This window comes from Bison bison, unplaced genomic scaffold (assembly GCF_000754665.1).
Source record: "Bison bison bison isolate TAMUID 2011002044 unplaced genomic scaffold, Bison_UMD1.0 scf7180017864482, whole genome shotgun sequence".
NCBI classification, from domain to species: domain Eukaryota; kingdom Metazoa; phylum Chordata; class Mammalia; order Artiodactyla; family Bovidae; genus Bison; species Bison bison.
The window spans coordinates 5643376-5658978 of NW_011495042.1; the positions used below are offsets into that span (position 1 = coordinate 5643376).

General features: G+C 49.0%; 1 protein-coding gene across 5 annotated transcripts in view; it reads left to right on the plus strand.

Moving 5' to 3' along the window:
* RBSN (rabenosyn, RAB effector) overlaps positions 1–15603 on the plus strand; it is a 35404-nt gene that overhangs the window by 10660 nt on the left and 9141 nt on the right. Inside the window, exons 1-8 of one of the 5 annotated variants that reach the window (XM_010862477.1) lie at positions 1861–2097; positions 3842–4166; positions 8357–8497; positions 10973–11073; positions 11986–12031; positions 12151–12312; positions 13586–13827; positions 15063–15133. In XM_010862477.1, the coding sequence (XP_010860779.1) occupies positions 4019–4166; positions 8357–8497; positions 10973–11073; positions 11986–12031; positions 12151–12312; positions 13586–13827; positions 15063–15133 (911 nt within the window). In that variant the 5' untranslated portion in view covers positions 1861–2097; positions 3842–4018. Of the gene's footprint in view, positions 1–1860; positions 2132–3841; positions 4167–8356; positions 8498–10972; positions 11074–11985; positions 12032–12150; positions 12313–13585; positions 13828–15062; positions 15134–15603 lie in introns of those variants that run through there. The other 4 variants (XM_010862476.1, XM_010862475.1, XM_010862478.1 and 1 more) reach the window with 4 other exon arrangements.

Here is a 15603-nt window from a genome sequence, read left to right on the forward strand (position 1 = left end):
AAGGCTATGGTTTTTCCAGTGGTCATGTGTGGATGTGAGAGTTGGACTGTGAAGAAATCTGAGCACCGAAGAATTGATGCTTTTGAACTGTGGTGTTGGAGAAGACTCTTGAGAGTCCCTTGGACTGCAAGGAGATCCAACCAGTCCATCCTAAAGGAGATCAGTCCTGTGTGTTCTTTGGAAAGACTGATGCTGAAGCTGAAACTCCAGTACTTTGGCCACCTCATGCGAAGAGTTGACTCATTGGAAAAGACTCTGATGCTGGGAGGGATTGAGGGCAGGAGGAGAAGGGGACGACAGAGGATGAGATGGCTGGATGGCGTCACTGACTCGATGGACGTGAGTCTGAGTGAACTCCGGGAGTTGGTGATGGACAGGGAGGCCTGGCGTGCTGCGATCCATGGGGTCGCAAAGAGTCAGACTCGACTGAGCGACTGAACTGCAGTGAACTGATGCCATTTTCCACAATGGCTGCATCGCTTTACAGTCGCAGTTCCCATCTTCACCAGCACGTTTCTTGGTGATACAGCCACTCAGCTACCAGGTGATGTCTCATCGCCATCTTGTTTTGCATTTGAAGATTCACAGATTTTCCTGAGCACCCTGTACATGCTTGGGTTGGATCCTCTGTCTTATTTCAAGCTTAAGCCCATGCAGTAATATTCTAGACGGTTCCACATACTGCAAGTTTCTCAAATAGCCTTTTCTCTCTAGCTCTCAGGACCTTTATGTACTAGGTATATGTGCTCAGTTGCGTGTGACTCTTTGGGACCCCACGGACTCTAGCCCACCAGGTTCCTCTGTCCGTATGATTTCCCAGGCAAGAATACTGGAGTGGGTTGCCATTTCTTCCTCCGGGGGATCTTCGAAACCCAGGGATCGAACCCACATCTCCTGCATTGCCTGGCGGATTCTTTACCACTGAATCACCTGGGAAGCCCCAGAACTTTTATTGTTTCTAATTAATTTATTAATAGAACTGCAGTTGTTGGTCTAGAGGACGCATTAAAGACCCCTGGATGCCTCATATACTACGCACCTTGGCCAAGGCCTAAAGGGCTACAAGGTTCGGTTTTCCAATCTGTGCAATGGAGTGGAAAGCAAGGGATGGGGTTTAACTTCACCTCTCCCCACCTCCCCACCGCCCCCCGACTCTCAGCCCCTGAACTTCCAGTAGTTATGTAAGGATGTGAGAGTTGGTCCGTAAAGAAGGCCTTTTCCAATTGTGATCTTGGAGGAGACTCTTCAGAGTCCCTTGGACTGCAAGGAGATCTAACCAGTCAATCCTAATCTAAATCAACCCTGAATATTCATTGGAAGGACTGATGCTGAAGTTGAACTTTCAATACTCTGGCCACCTGATGCGAAGAGCTGACTCACTGGAAAAGACCCTGGGGCTGGGAAAGATTGAAGCGGGGAGGAGAAGGGGATGACAGAAGATGAGCGGGTTGGATGGCATCGCCACTCGATGGACATGAGTTTGAGCAAACTCCGAGACAGAGAGAGAGAAAGAGGACAGGGTAGCCTGGCGTGCTGCAGTCCATGCGGTCACAAGGCGTCAGACACGACCTAGCAGTTGAATAACCACCCCAAGTTCCGGGGTCGGGAAAAACGTATAATCAAGGAGCGTCACCCGGCCACTCGGAGAAGGCAATGGCAACCCCCTCCAGTGTTCTTGCCTGGACAATCCCAGGGACGGCGGAGCCTGGTGGGCTGCCGTCTATGGGGTCGCACAGAGTCGGACACGACTGAAGGGAAAAAAACAAAACAAACCCGACCACTCGTTCCGGCGCCTGCGCAGAAGCCGCCGCTGCGCCGTTCCTGGGGAATTTTTTTCCGGCCTCTCGATGACTCGGCGCTCCTACGTGTTTTCTCCCCCGGTCTTTTGGTTTCGGTGCCGCCGCAGGCGTGCCTGCCGAGCGCCGAGGTGTTGATGGAGATGGCGGCCGCGCCCGAGTGAAGGCTTGTGGAGGCCCGGAGCCCGCGTCTGACGACTGGACAGGCCTGAGCGCCCGGGGGAGGCCCGAGCAGGGTACAGAGAAGGCCAGGCGACTCTCCGGGTTGGGGCGCCACCCCGCTTCGGCAAGCAGACGGGCGGTTGGTGGCGGTGGCCGGGTGGCCCTGTGTTGTGGTGGGTGTGACTTGCGTGGTGGGCGCCGGGCCTCTCCTGCCGCGCGTCCCACCCGAGTGTCCGCGGTGCTTTTACTCCGGCCGTGGCTGCGCGGGGACGCGTTAGCGGTGTTGGGTTCTGCGGCGGGGGGCTGCGTGGTCCCAGGCTGCGGCGAGCGGCCGGCGGCGCTCGCGCTGGACGAGGAGTTGCAGGAACCGTGGGCCTTATTTGGATTTCGGACAGGATTTCGGGTATGCGGGTCTCGCTTGTGTTGTGGACCTGGGGCCCAGCTAGGTGGTTTGTAGTGGGTGTTTGGTTACGTGATCTTAAGAGTTCGTTCATTCATTCATTCCCTCCCGGAGCGTTATTGGGATCATCGGAGGTTGGTGCCAGGCACTGACCTGCGGGTGTGGTGGTAGGAACATGGACGTGGCCTCTGCCCTCACACAGCTCACAGGCTGTGGGTTTTCGTCGCTTTGTGTACCTGTGATTATAAATTGAGGTTAGTGCTGTGAGGAGAGGTGCCAGGGACAGAACACCCTGAGCAGTGCTTTTTCGAGGACGTGAGGGTGCCTTGAGATTTCGGGAGTGTGTGTTGGATTTGCGGCTGGTTGGGTGAGTGGAAAGAGAGGAGGATCGGGTGATCCTCTGGCTAGGAACTGCTTGTTCTTTCAGCGGCTGTCTGTGGAAGGGGCTGAGCTGTGATTGTATGTAATCATCGGGCTTTTTCACTGGAGGAAGAAAACAGGAACCTCGTGTTTCATTTGTTTATTTCCTGGGACACCGACCCCGCTTGGCTTTGATGACTGGGCAGTCCCTCCTCAGCGGCCTGTAAGCGGGTCCATCGGCAGCTCAAAGCTGAGGTTCACACGTTCCTGCTCACTCTCCACCCTCGTTTGTGGCCTCAGATTCTTGAGAAGCTCTTCTGGCTTTGGTGGAATGGTTTTGCCTACGTTTTTCCCTGTGGCTGGGAGTCTTTTCAAGTTGACATTGAAAGTGACTTTGTCCAGGCTGGATAAAACTGAAAACGTAACTTATTAAACTCTGAATTGTTTAAGAACCGGGTTCTTTTATTTTTGAGGCAGGGAGAATGTTAGGTTTGCTGGTTTATGAAGTCTAGTAAGTTTATGAACAAGTACCGTACAAAATAAGACACAAGATATATTTTTCTTTTTTTTGATAAATATTTGTGTTATTTTCAGTTTGAGGCGATCAAAGTAGATTTTTCTTTCTGATCACTCAAGTTTCTAATGCTGCTCCTTAGACTGACGTTGACATTTTTGTTTGGTTTCTAGGATAGATGCTATCCCTTTAACATCAGTGCATTTCTGATACAGATGCAAAAACTCCATATATGTAGTTGAATAAATGGTCAAGGGAAAGAGAGACAAGTAAAAACTTCTGCTTGTTGAGAACTACTTCAGACATGGCATGCACATTATGAAGTTGGAATAAATGTTAGAGAATTGACCCTTTTGATGTTGTATTTTCCTTTCTTATCTTCAGGAGTCTGTGCTTCCCCCTTCATTGAGTTGTTGTCCAGTGATGGTCTCAGCTTACAAAGTTTTAGGTTTCCGTCTAAGGATTTGGGAAAGCAGTTTGTATTCTCAGACTTGCACTGGAAAACATTAAGTACCCATCTTGAATTGTGAAAAGAACAAGGAAAGTTCTCAGTTGCTGCTAATTTGCCTGAATTTGTTCCCCCCTCCCTTTTCTTTTTTCCTTTCGCAGGACTTCTGCTCCAGAGAGGACACCTCATCTGGGACCATGATGCCACTTCCCCATCGTCTGGGTGCTGCTTGATCCCTTGTCTAAGCTAATGCTGTGGGATCCCTTGTCTCTTGTGGAGGAATCCAGCTGACTCTTGGCATGAGGCCCCTGCGTTTTGGGGGTTGAGAGAGACACCCCATGGCGTCTCTGGATGACCCAGGAGAAGTGAGAGAGGGCTTCCTTTGCCCTTTGTGCCTGAAGGACCTGCAGTCTTTCTATCAGCTGCAGTCACATTATGAGGAAGAGCACTCCGGGGAAGACCGTGATGTCAAAGGGCAAATTAAAAGTAAGAGGCTAGGATTTCCTGCTTATCCTGTTCTGTCATTTGGAGCTTTAACTCATGGGATGGTTTTTATCAGCTCCCATGGATGCCACTGTGGACTAAAAAAAGATGTACAAGTTGAGAGTTGTGAGTTAAGTTTTATTTGGGGCAGAATGAGGACTGCAGCTCTGGAGGCAGCATCTCAGATAGCTCTGAGAGACTGCTCCAAAGCAGAAGTGGGGGAGAGTCAATATATAAGGTTTTGGTGAAGGGGGAGTTCAGTACCATGAAGCACTCAATTTACAACAGGTTTTTTGTTAGTCATGAGGGTCTGATGTCACCATGAAGGGATTTAGTGCTTCTCTAGATATGAGGAGATCCAAGGATTGAGATCATAAAATCTGTTCCTAAAAACACCCAACTGTCTAAAGAGCTGTCCCACCAGATTCCCTGGAGCGAAGAGCACCTCCCTCCACCCTGAACTCCCTCAGGGGTTGCTGAAGGTCAGCAGCTAGAGCAGCGTGGGGTTCAGTCTCCAGAGGCAGGTGGCACACGCTTTGTTGTTCAGTTGTTGGCAATGCTCTTGGTAAGTGCCAGTTTGTAGTTGACACCACCATCACACGATAACTAAGAGTAAGTTAATAATAACAATAGAGAACATGTTTCTAGTGTTTTCCATGTTCAGTTCGGTTCAGTCGCTCAGTCGTGTCCGACTCTTTGTGACCCCATGAACTGTAGGCCTACCAGGCTCCCCCATCCATGGGATTTTCCAGGCAAGGGTACTGGAGTGGGGTGCCATTTCCAGGTTTCTTAGCAGGCAGTATTAAAAACACTCCCCTGCATCAATTTCATTGAATTCTCACCATAACTGTATTGTCAATGAGCCCCATCTTTCTGATGAGGATTCCAGACACACACATGAAACGCCGAGATAATGCCTACACTTCACATATAATGTGAAGCTGCACAGTGAGGTGGAGCCTGGCTCTGAACCCAGTAAGTGTAATTACTGTTCTCTGCTGTCTCTTCTAGCCTGTTTGAATTATCCAACTGCCAGTGCCAGAGGGTTTTGGGGTGGAATTCCTTTCCTTTGCTATGTAAGCGGAGGCACATTGTACACCCGTTTACCTGTCACAGATTCAGGCTTTCCTGCCATCCTTAATTCCTTCACTGCACCTTGCCCTCTGCAGCGCAGGAAAAGGAAGGTATGGTTGAAATGTAAGGAGGAAAACCCACAGAGGTGAAACTTGGTGTCTTCCAAGTTTCCAAACTTGGTGAGCTTCCAAGGACCCTCAGGTCCTAAAGGGTTGTAAAAAGAATTTTTGAAGGTAATTTTTGCTGTTCAGAGTATTCATTTCCTAGACTTCAGACTCTAACCCCTAAGTACGATGCTGGTGCTCTGGAACGCTCTTTCCTAGTGATTCAGTTAAGTGCTGGCCACACTTCTGAAGGCAATGAAATTAAAAAGGTCTGATGCCGTATTCACAACTTTGTCGGGTGGGAGAGAAAGGAGTGATCCATGTATTCCTAAGTGGACTTTGGCCTCCGCACATGTGAGTCACACGCCGCCTGTAATCAAAATAATCTCACTCCCTGTCTCACTTTTCAGTTCAGAAAAAAAGTTGTTGAAAGCATTACTACTTATAACCTCTGACAAAAAATATGACAGCTGAACATTTCAGAATCCTGAGGGCTACAGTGGATGAGGTGGCTTCTGGCTGCAGAGTCTGGAGCAGCCTCTTAGGAGGCTCTTAGGAGACGAAAGAGAAGAAAGAACAAGAGAGAAATGTGTGTTCTTTCACATACTCTCCCAACAACCCTGCAGGAAGGTGGTTGATCTCATTTTCCAGAGAAACAGCAAGACTCTGAGATGTACAGTGACTTCTCCAAGGTCACGCAGGGATTGACAGAACTAGGCCTTGGCCCCGTGTCTTCCATGCTCTGCCCGTGGCATCACAGCGGAGGTGAGGCCCTGTATTCTGATCACAGCGAACACTGCAGCTGGAAAACTAGCAAACAAATGAACTGCTTGTCTAAGTGGCCTTGGGACAACTGAGGGGCTCCGTGGTTTTCCGTGAACACCCAGTCATGGTGTCAGCTGGACTGGGTCGTATACTGGGATTCTGCTAAGGCTTTGGTGCTAGTGGCTAGAGAGGTTAGAGAGTGGTGTCTTCACATTGCTGGGACGACTGCGCTTCTATTAGGGAAAATGTGTAAGATTATTGAAATAATAGATAGAGGACCTTTTGTTTCCGTCTGAAAGGAAGTGAGGGTTAATCGTGAATCCTGGCTAGAAAGAGACTGGAAGTAATCAAATTTAGTTCCTCTTTTCTGTCAGTGTTTCTCTCTGCTTTTGTGTTTCTGCCTCCTTTGAGAGACAGTGGATTTCTTGTCAGCTTTGGCTGTGAAGGGAAGATGGGCAAAATGAATCAGACACCTAGATTTTAGGCCCCTCTCCTTTCATCTGGCTCATAATCACAAAACATTTGCAAGAAGTCAAGACTCCGGCTTTCTTCTCAACTAATGGAAAGGAGAAACGTGGTACTGAGCTGAAATGCTGTGGGCTGATCAGATACTGGAAACTACGTCTCCACGTGGAGTTCCTTGCTCCTTCCTCCTGCTTCCTTTACTTGACTTGTGGGTGCTTGGAAAACCTGGGACTGGAAAGAACTCTCAAAGATGATGCCAGCTAAGGGGCCAGGCTGCGAGCACGAAAGCCTGCTTTTATTAGGGAGGGCGTTCCTCATTTTCCGTTTAGCATTGGTCACAATGGAAGGCTACAAGAGGAACCTTCTTTGGTTGACTTAAGCTTTGGTTCTAACTCCAACATAGCCTCTTAAAAGTAGCCTCACCATCCCTTCAAGGGCAGGTTATGGGCTGTTTTCTTTCCTAACTCCCAATAGCTGGCATCAGAGGGACACTGTATCTACAGCCCATGGTCCTCCTGGTGCCTTCACTAAGCTTACTTTATTTATTTTTTAAATTATTTTATTTATTTATTTTTGATCTTTTGGGGGGACTGTTTTCTTTCCTTCTTGTTTTTAATTTTTATTGCAGTACAGTTGCTTTACAATGTTGTGTTAGTTTCTGCTATACAGCAAAGTGAATCAGCTATACGTAGGCAAACATCCCCGTCTTTTTGAATTTTCTTCCTGGTTAGGTCACCACAGAGCATTGAGTAGAGTTCTCTGTGCTACACAGTGGGTTCTAGGCTTCCTTTGTAGCTGCCTTCTGCCCCAAAGCCATACAAAACCTTTCAGGAAGGGTTCATTGCCTGGTCCATCTTGAATTGAGGACATGTGCCTTGTCTGAAATGCATTTTGTTTTTTTTTACCAGAGCCTTTTCAGGACACAAGGGCTGTCAGTTGAATTATCTTTCCTGATTCTCTCTGTTCCTCTTAATCAGCCTCTTATTTGGGAAACTTAAAATCTGGGAGCCACTCTGGTGTTCATACAGATTCTGATTCCATTTGTCTTGCTGGAATCTGGGAGGCAAGACCCAAGGCTAGGGAGTGACTTGGGGGGGAGACGATGCTCTCTGTAGTGTCCTCATGCCCCTGCTGGCTAGCCCTCCCTCCACCTTTCAAACTCTGGACTGGGCGTTTTTGTCCTCATAGGAGCACATGGTTCCTTGTATGTCCTTCCTTGGCCTCCAACTATTAACTGTCCTTGAAGTTCTTGAATTTTATCTGAAGTCTGTTTTGCAGCCCTAAGATTGTAGACTAGACTTAATCATAACAGTACTGCTGAAATCACCATCTGCAGCTTTCTTATGGGACCCGAGACCCAGGGGTTCCTTTCTGTACTACACGTCCAGCATGTACAGATCTTTCATAGTATTTGTCCAGGTCTTTGAATCCAAGAGTCTTTACCTCAGAACCAATTTTCTGGTAGGGTTTGCTTATGTTCCTCAGCCTGCCATTGAGTCTCCCCTTAACTTCATAATTGATTTAAATCAATTATTTTTTTTAAACGAGAAGATCCCTATAATGATACGGGCTGGAGGATGGGATTGGGACAGTGGTCCTAGAAGTTTGCCTCCTTCCCTCCTACTGCTTCTGTCCTTGGAGAATGAAAGAACCCTGGTACAGGAGAATTCATGAAATGCACTGGGAGCCTGTTGATGGGGGAAATCTGAGTGCTGTTCCTGTAGCACCTCAACACTCCACTGGTATTCTTCATGGATTCATATGGCGTTTGTTCCATTTTTTAAGGTCTTGTCCAGAAGGCTAGGAAAGCAAAGAACAGGCTGTTGAAACGGGAAGGAGATGATCGAGCTGAATCAGGCACCCAAGGATACGAGTCTTTCAGCTATGGAGGGGTCGATCCTTACATGTGGGAACCCCAGGAGCTTGGTAAGAAATGCTTTTCATTCATTCATTCATTATTGAGCGTCTGTATGTTTTCAGAGTTGGCTGAAGAGACACCAGTAAACCTGCATGGTTGTAAGCGTCCCATGACCTTTGTGTCCTAGTGGGGGGAGATACAGAGAAGGTAATGGCACCCCACTCCAGTACTCTTGCCTGGAAAATCCCATGGATGGAGGAGCCTGGAAGGCTGTAGTCCATGGGGTCGCTGAGGGTCGGACACGACTGAGCGACTTCACTTTCACTTTTCACTTTCATGCATTGGAGAAGGAAATGGCAACCCACTCCAGTGTTCTTGCCTGGAGAATCCCAGGGACGGCGGAGCCCGGTGGGCTGCCGTCTCTGGGGTCGCACAGAGTCGGACACGACTGAAGCGACTCAGCAGCAGCAGCAGGGGTGAGATAACCAACAAGGATGAGCTGGGCATTCAAACACAAAGCATTGCGGCGTTAGGCACCGAGTTAAATCTTTACATGTGGACTCTCATTTAATTGTTGCTGAACTCCATGGGGACCTGCCCAGGGTCAGGCAGCTGGGGCGCTGCAGAACTGAAATAGGAGTCCGAGTCTCTGGACATCAGTCCAGACACAGTCCACTGTCTCTTCTCATATAGATGCTACCTGCCTACTGAAAACCACCGGTTCATGCAGCTTAATTTTCTGATGTGTGTAATTATGGTATCATCTACTTGCTTTCCGAGTTATCATCTTTTGAGGGTAATGGAAGTAATCTAAAATTGTTTTGGTGATGGTTGCACAAGCCTGTCAGTAAACTAGAACCCACTGATTTTGTATGCTGTAAATGGTGAATTGTATGTATTTGAATGATAACTCAGTGAAGCTTTTACCAAAAAGATCATGCCACATGGAGCTGAACTAATCTTCCATGTCCTTTAACTGTTGAACGTTAGTGATCATTAATATAATACTGTCTATCCATGTGATGGATAAATAATGATTTTTTTTTGGTAGTACTTTGTTATACTTTGTTTGCTTTTTGGCTGAGCCACGTGCCATGTGGGATCTTAATTCCCTGACCAGGGATTGAAGCCACAACCCCTGCATTGGATGTGGTGTCTTAACCACCAATTGCTAGGGGAGTCATGTACTACTTTACTATACTTTGATACTCATTATCTTGTTCACCTTTCATAAAAGCCATGTGAGGTGGAAAGGATAGTGATGCCCATTCCATTTAAAGTTAAATAAGATTTAAAAGTCAAAGTCAGTTCCACGACCACACACCAGTCAAATTTTAAGAGCTCAGTCTCCATGTGTGGCCAGTGGCTAACATATTACAGAGTGGCAACGTTTTACTTTCATCATGGCAGGAGAAAATAGAAATAAGACTATATGCATATACTTATTTGTTACATATGAAACACAATTAAAAACATGAAGGAGACATTTTAAGTGTATGACCTCTTATGAGTTTTTTGATAACTTATTTCATGATTGCCAGTGTTAAATTTTTCAAGGTGATGTTCCAGTTAACTTCCCTGATTTAACAACTGAAGGAAGGCACAAATTGCAAAAGGTCAAGAGAATGGCAGATTTTCAGAGTTAATGCTTATTAACACTCCTAAAAATTTGAAACTAAATTTTAATTAGATGTTAACATTATGGCTAGGAAGAAGAGAATAATAGATGGTTAAGAATCTAGTATAAAGATCTAGGTACAGTAAAGTACCTACATGAACAAGCCGTCTTTGGGAGGAAGAAATGAATTGAGTGCTGGGAGGGGTTGGAGTCAGGGCCGGCTTTCAGAAGCGGTGAGAGATTGAGCAGGAGCTCTTCCAGATGCTCTGAGACAAAAGGCTACTTGGTTCCATCTGTATGAGGATTGTCCTAGGTCTTGGCTGCTGGACTGAGGATGCTATCGGTTGAACTAGCCCCACAAAGGCGTCTCTTAGCATTTGTATGTTGGGGGCTATTTAGAGAAGGGTTGTGTTCATTCTGATGAAAAAGCCATATTGTACCAACTGTGAAAAGTATAGAAAAGTTTAAGATTTAAAAAAAAGGCCCATAATGTTATTTCCTTCTTCTTTAACAAAAGTTCACATGCCGGGCAGTGTTCTAAGGGTTTTATAAATTTAACTTCTTTAATCTGGATAAAAGCACTGTGCGGTAGCTATTCCTGTTTTCCCCATTTTATAGCTGAGTACTCCATGTTACAGAGATGTTAAGGAACTTGTCCAAGGTCACACAGTGTGTGGCAGAATTGAGCACAGGCTGGTTCCAGAGCCCAGGCTCTGTCCTTGAGGTCTTTCTTAATGTACTTTGCGGCCCCAAGGTGACCATAGTTATCATTTTAGCAAACTTCCTTCCTTTTGCTTTTCTAGTTTTTAAATTTTTATTAAGACTCTAAAATCCTAGATTTTTGGCTTGCTTTTGAAATTCAGGGTAGGGAGGCTCCCTCAGGGAAATGACAATTCATTTATGTTGACTCCTCCCTTCCTTCTAGGTGCTATGCGAAGCCATCTTTCTGACTTCAAAAAACACCGAGCTGCCAGAATTGACCACTATGTCGTTGAAGTCAATAAATTAATAATCAGGTTAGAGAAGGTAAATTTTTTTGTTTTAAAACACGTTTTTTTTCTGCAAGTATAAATTCTTTGAAGGGAAATTTACATTTCTGCAGCGTGTGTGTCACCTTAAATCTATCGTGTGTGTCTGACGCTGGCAGGAAAACACCCCACGTACAGTGGTGCTGAGGATGTGGTGCACGGTTCTAGCCTGGGCTGGTTTTACTGAGGGTAGCAGCCCGAGTCGATGACTGGCCACATACCTAGCTTCCCTTTTCCTTCCTGTGAAGCCCACTTGACTGCCTGGCAGCCCTTCTGCCTTCAGATCCTGTCCTCATTTGGGGGGTCCCAGGCACCGTCACGTGAAGGGGTAGAGTGGGTGATACCTTGTGATGGCAGCAGGCTGGGAGCCAGACGCGGGAGGAGTGCCCACCAGGACCAGTGTATGGGGTGGGAACCTCTTGTCCTGTGGTTGGTTTAAGAGCGAGTCTTGAGTACCATGACTGCTCTCTTTTACATCAGCCCTGGAAACGCCCGATGCATATCCGCTGGGCTGTGAGATAGGCCGGCACGGCAGCACTACGGGTTCAGCTCTCTGCGTGCACATCGTGGGGCAGGAATCTTGTGTCCGCTTTCATTGTCCAGGAGGGCTGTGGAGAATCGGGGGTACCCCTTGCTCCGGGTAGCCCCCCCACTGTGTCCTTGCCTGCCCCTGGCTATTGCTTCCGTGGGCAGCCGGCATTCAGACTGGAATGGGTCATGGGAAGGCGAGTGCCTTCTGGATGCAAAGCTAATAGTCTGTCCCCGTGAAGTTGTTTGTGACATCGTGGGGTTGGAGATGACATAAGACTTGAGTACTGCCCGTGTGCTCCTTCCCACTCGATGCCTCCGCCTGTAGACAGTGTATCCACCACCAGATTCATTCCTTTTGACCCTTTTTTCTCCTTGTCAGCTGACTGCGTTTGACAGAACAAATACCGAGTCTGCGAAGATCCGAGGTAACTCTAGAACTTTGCTCACATTCCTTCTGTTCTTTATCGTTCATCCTGACCCGATCTCTTTTTTTAAGACGGCCTCCCTTTGTGTGTGATTGGTTTTTGTCTTGTTCTTCCCACAGCAATAGAAAAGTCTGTGGTGCCTTGGGTCAACGACCAGGATGTCCCTTTCTGTCCGGACTGTGGGAATAAGTTCAGCATCCGTAACCGCCGCCACCACTGCCGCCTCTGTGGGTCTATCATGTGCAAGAAGTGCATGGAGCTTATCAGCCTTCCCTTGGCAAGTAGGTGACGTGGAGGCGGCCTGGACCCTGACCTCCATCGAGACCAGCCCCCACTGGGGGGCTGGGGGGGCTTTGTGTTTCAGTGTATGGCCCATGGGACCTTCATTCTTTTACTATTGATCCCTTAGGCCCACTGCAGCCTCAGCCCTGCGCCAGGCCCACGGGGGCAATGGTCTGTGCTAGAGGTGACCAGCGTTTCCCATGAGAGACCAGATAGTGAGCACTTCAGGCTTTGTGGCTCACATCCTGTCTCTGTGGCATTTCCTCTTTATTACACAGCCTTTTTGAAGTGTGCAAACCATAGGTAGCTTGAGGACCACATACAAAACCAGCGGACTTGGCTCACTGGTGGTTGTTTGCCCACGTGTGGTCTGTCAGCATCGTCCATTCCTCCAGGGCAGGAGGAACCCAGTGGCCCAGGACTTTGACTCTCAGCTGGTGAAAAGTTGCTGGAGATGCTCTCAAGGCATTCTGGCTGACTCTGGGATGTGGGGGGTTTTGCAACCCTGCAGAGTTGTGCTGACTCTGCACATGCTGTTGGGTGCAGGGCGTCTGGGTAACGTGGGATGGGGCAGATGTTTCCTGGGTGGGGCTCTGGTGTCCAGTGGGCATGTGTCACCTTGGTAAGTTCCCTCTCTCCCTGAGACAACTCCCTTTCTCAGCTGAGCTATGGTTTGGGGACACTCTTCACCTTCCTTCTCTTGGGCTGATTGATATTTACTGGGCAGCTGCTGTGCGGTAGCCCTATTGGAACAAACCCATAGGGATGCAGCGATGAATGAGACAGTTTGTGCCCTCGGAATCACAACTGCTTGGGCAGCTCTGGGCTGTGCATAGAGCTGTCATCACATGGAACAAGTGGGAAGTGCCCCAGGAGGAGTGACGTGGTGGGAACTGATAGGTGGGCAAATGGTTTTTGCCTCAAGGAATTGGGGAAGGCTTCCTGGAGGATGTGCCATTTGAGCTGAGCTTTGGCAGGGGTAACAGTTGGGCTTTGGGCGTGGGGAAAGGCTGCGGGGGACGGTCCCAGGGAGAGCCTGGGTGTGTCCGGGCAGCTGGAGCAGGGCAGGAGGCGGTAAGGCCAGATTGGGATGAGCCTCAGAGCTTCAAGGACAGATTGTCCTTGGCTCCTGGCTCTCTCCTGGAGGCACTGGGCATCCAGCCTACCACAGAGCCTGAGTCCCGACAGGCAGAGGTGTGCGTGCCTCTTGCCCGGGGCAGCATCAGCTCCCCACCTGTGGAGTTCACTACTGCCCATCTGTGTTCTTTACAGACAAGCTCACCAGTGCCAGCAAGGACTCCCTGAGTGCTCACACCAGCCCCAGCCAGTCACCCAACAGCGTCCACGGCTCCCGCCGGGGCAGCATCAGCAGCGTGAGCAGCGTGAGCTCCGTCATGGACGAGAAGGATGACGACCGGATCCGCTGCTGCACACACTGCAAGGACACGCTGCTCAAGAGGGAGCAGCAGATCGACGAGAAGGAGCGCACGCCCGACATCGTGAGGCTCTACGAGGTGACTCCTGGACCGGCTTGAGTCCCATTCGGGCTGTTCGTCATGTGTACGCCCGCAGATTTTGAAGAATGCTTTGGGAAATCGTTCCTTTCAGTTATTTTTAGTTTCTGCCAGTGGGCACTAGCTAGGGCCCTGAGTGAGTCGCAGAGTCACTGGGTGTGTTGCAACAAACTTGCTTCCTTGCCCTTCCCTGCCCACCTGAGAGTTGGAGGTTGGTGCTTTCGGTGGCCCAGGGGCACGAGGAGGAAGGCTGGTTGCCATGTGGTGGTGTGGACCGGTTCTGTGGGTCAGAGTGGGAGCAGGAGCTGGTGGTGAATTGTGGACCAGAAGGGTCCTGGACACTCACTTGGGAGTTTGAGAAACTACCCCGAGGCATAGAGCTTCCTCTTTTGAGTCCCTTCAGATGCCTCAGCTCTGGTTACCACCGGCGACCCTGCAGTGCCTTGAGTAGCTGCTACGTTACAGGAGCAGAGTGTGGCCAGAGCCTGCGGTTTAGAGTCAGACTGGGGGTGAGCTTGACTCTGCCTCCTAACCCGGATGAGGCCCGTAGGCTGAGAAGGATGAGCCAGGAGGGTGTTGGGCAAGGCGGTGATAGGAAACGGGGAGGCGCGGAAGGAAGCAGTTGGTGCAAAGCCGGATGGGGAGGAGGGAGTTTTTGTCTGGTCGTCACTGAATGGTCACTGTTAGCAGTTGTGCAGGTCCCAGAGGCTGTGTTTCCGGAACCACCATGAGAATAGTCAGACTGCTAGGAATGGTGTCAGTGAAGCCTTGCTGACCTGCAGACGTAGCCGTTGTCCATTGTTACACGGAGCTCACGATCTGATTATTTCTATAAGCAGCCGCCGAGCTTTTGGTTTCCTTCTTTTGTGAAGTGAGCCCTGGCAATGCCTTGCATGGTGCCCGGCATCACCTGGCAGGTAAAGGCCATAGCAACTGATCTCTTTTGCTACCTTGGCGAGCTCACGTGACATGTGTCCTGGAGGGCCTTGCTCCTCTTAAAAACATCTGGCCAAAGTTCACCCTTCTTTCCTTCCTACAAGATTTCCTTGTAGAGTAGGTCTGTAAATCAGGAAAATGGTAACAATGAACAGAACAAAGCTAAAAGCCACTCTCTGCATTTTTTTTTGATTTAGAAAACTGCACATTTTATATACATCTCCACTGATTCCACACAACCTTTGTGTTGCCTTTTCTGTATCTTGAGACACAACCTACTTCTTCTCTTTTGTTCTTAGAAATTACGGCTTTGCATGGAGAAAGTTGACCAAAAAGCTCCAGAATACATCAAGATGGCAGCATCGTTAAAGTAAGCTCTTCCTCTCTGTTTTACTGACTCAGTGGTGACTGTTTTCTGGCATTTTGGTCAGTTCTTCAGTAGCTGAATATGTAGGGCCTGCCCCCTTTCCCCTCAGTCCTCACAGCTAGACGCCGCAGCCCTGCCAGCAGACGGTGGAAGCGCAGGGAGCCCTGTTTCTTGAGCCCTCTCAGCCCCACTGTCCCGACTACCCCCGTGTATCTGCGCCTCCTGGGTCCCGGTCCCCCTCTCTCCACTTCTTGCCCGAGACCACTGGCTCTGAAGGAGAGCAGGGAAAGGACACAGTCCCTTCTCTGCCTGCAGTTCACTCAGCAGTCACTTCACTCAGTGGATCACACTGCCCTCCTGTGAGCAGCTGCAAAGAAGCGTAAACCTCCCTGGAATGGAGAGTCCTTGACTGGGAGCGTCTGCTGCCTGCTCCATTCCTCCCTGGAACTCACTGGACTCAACGCGCCCTCCTC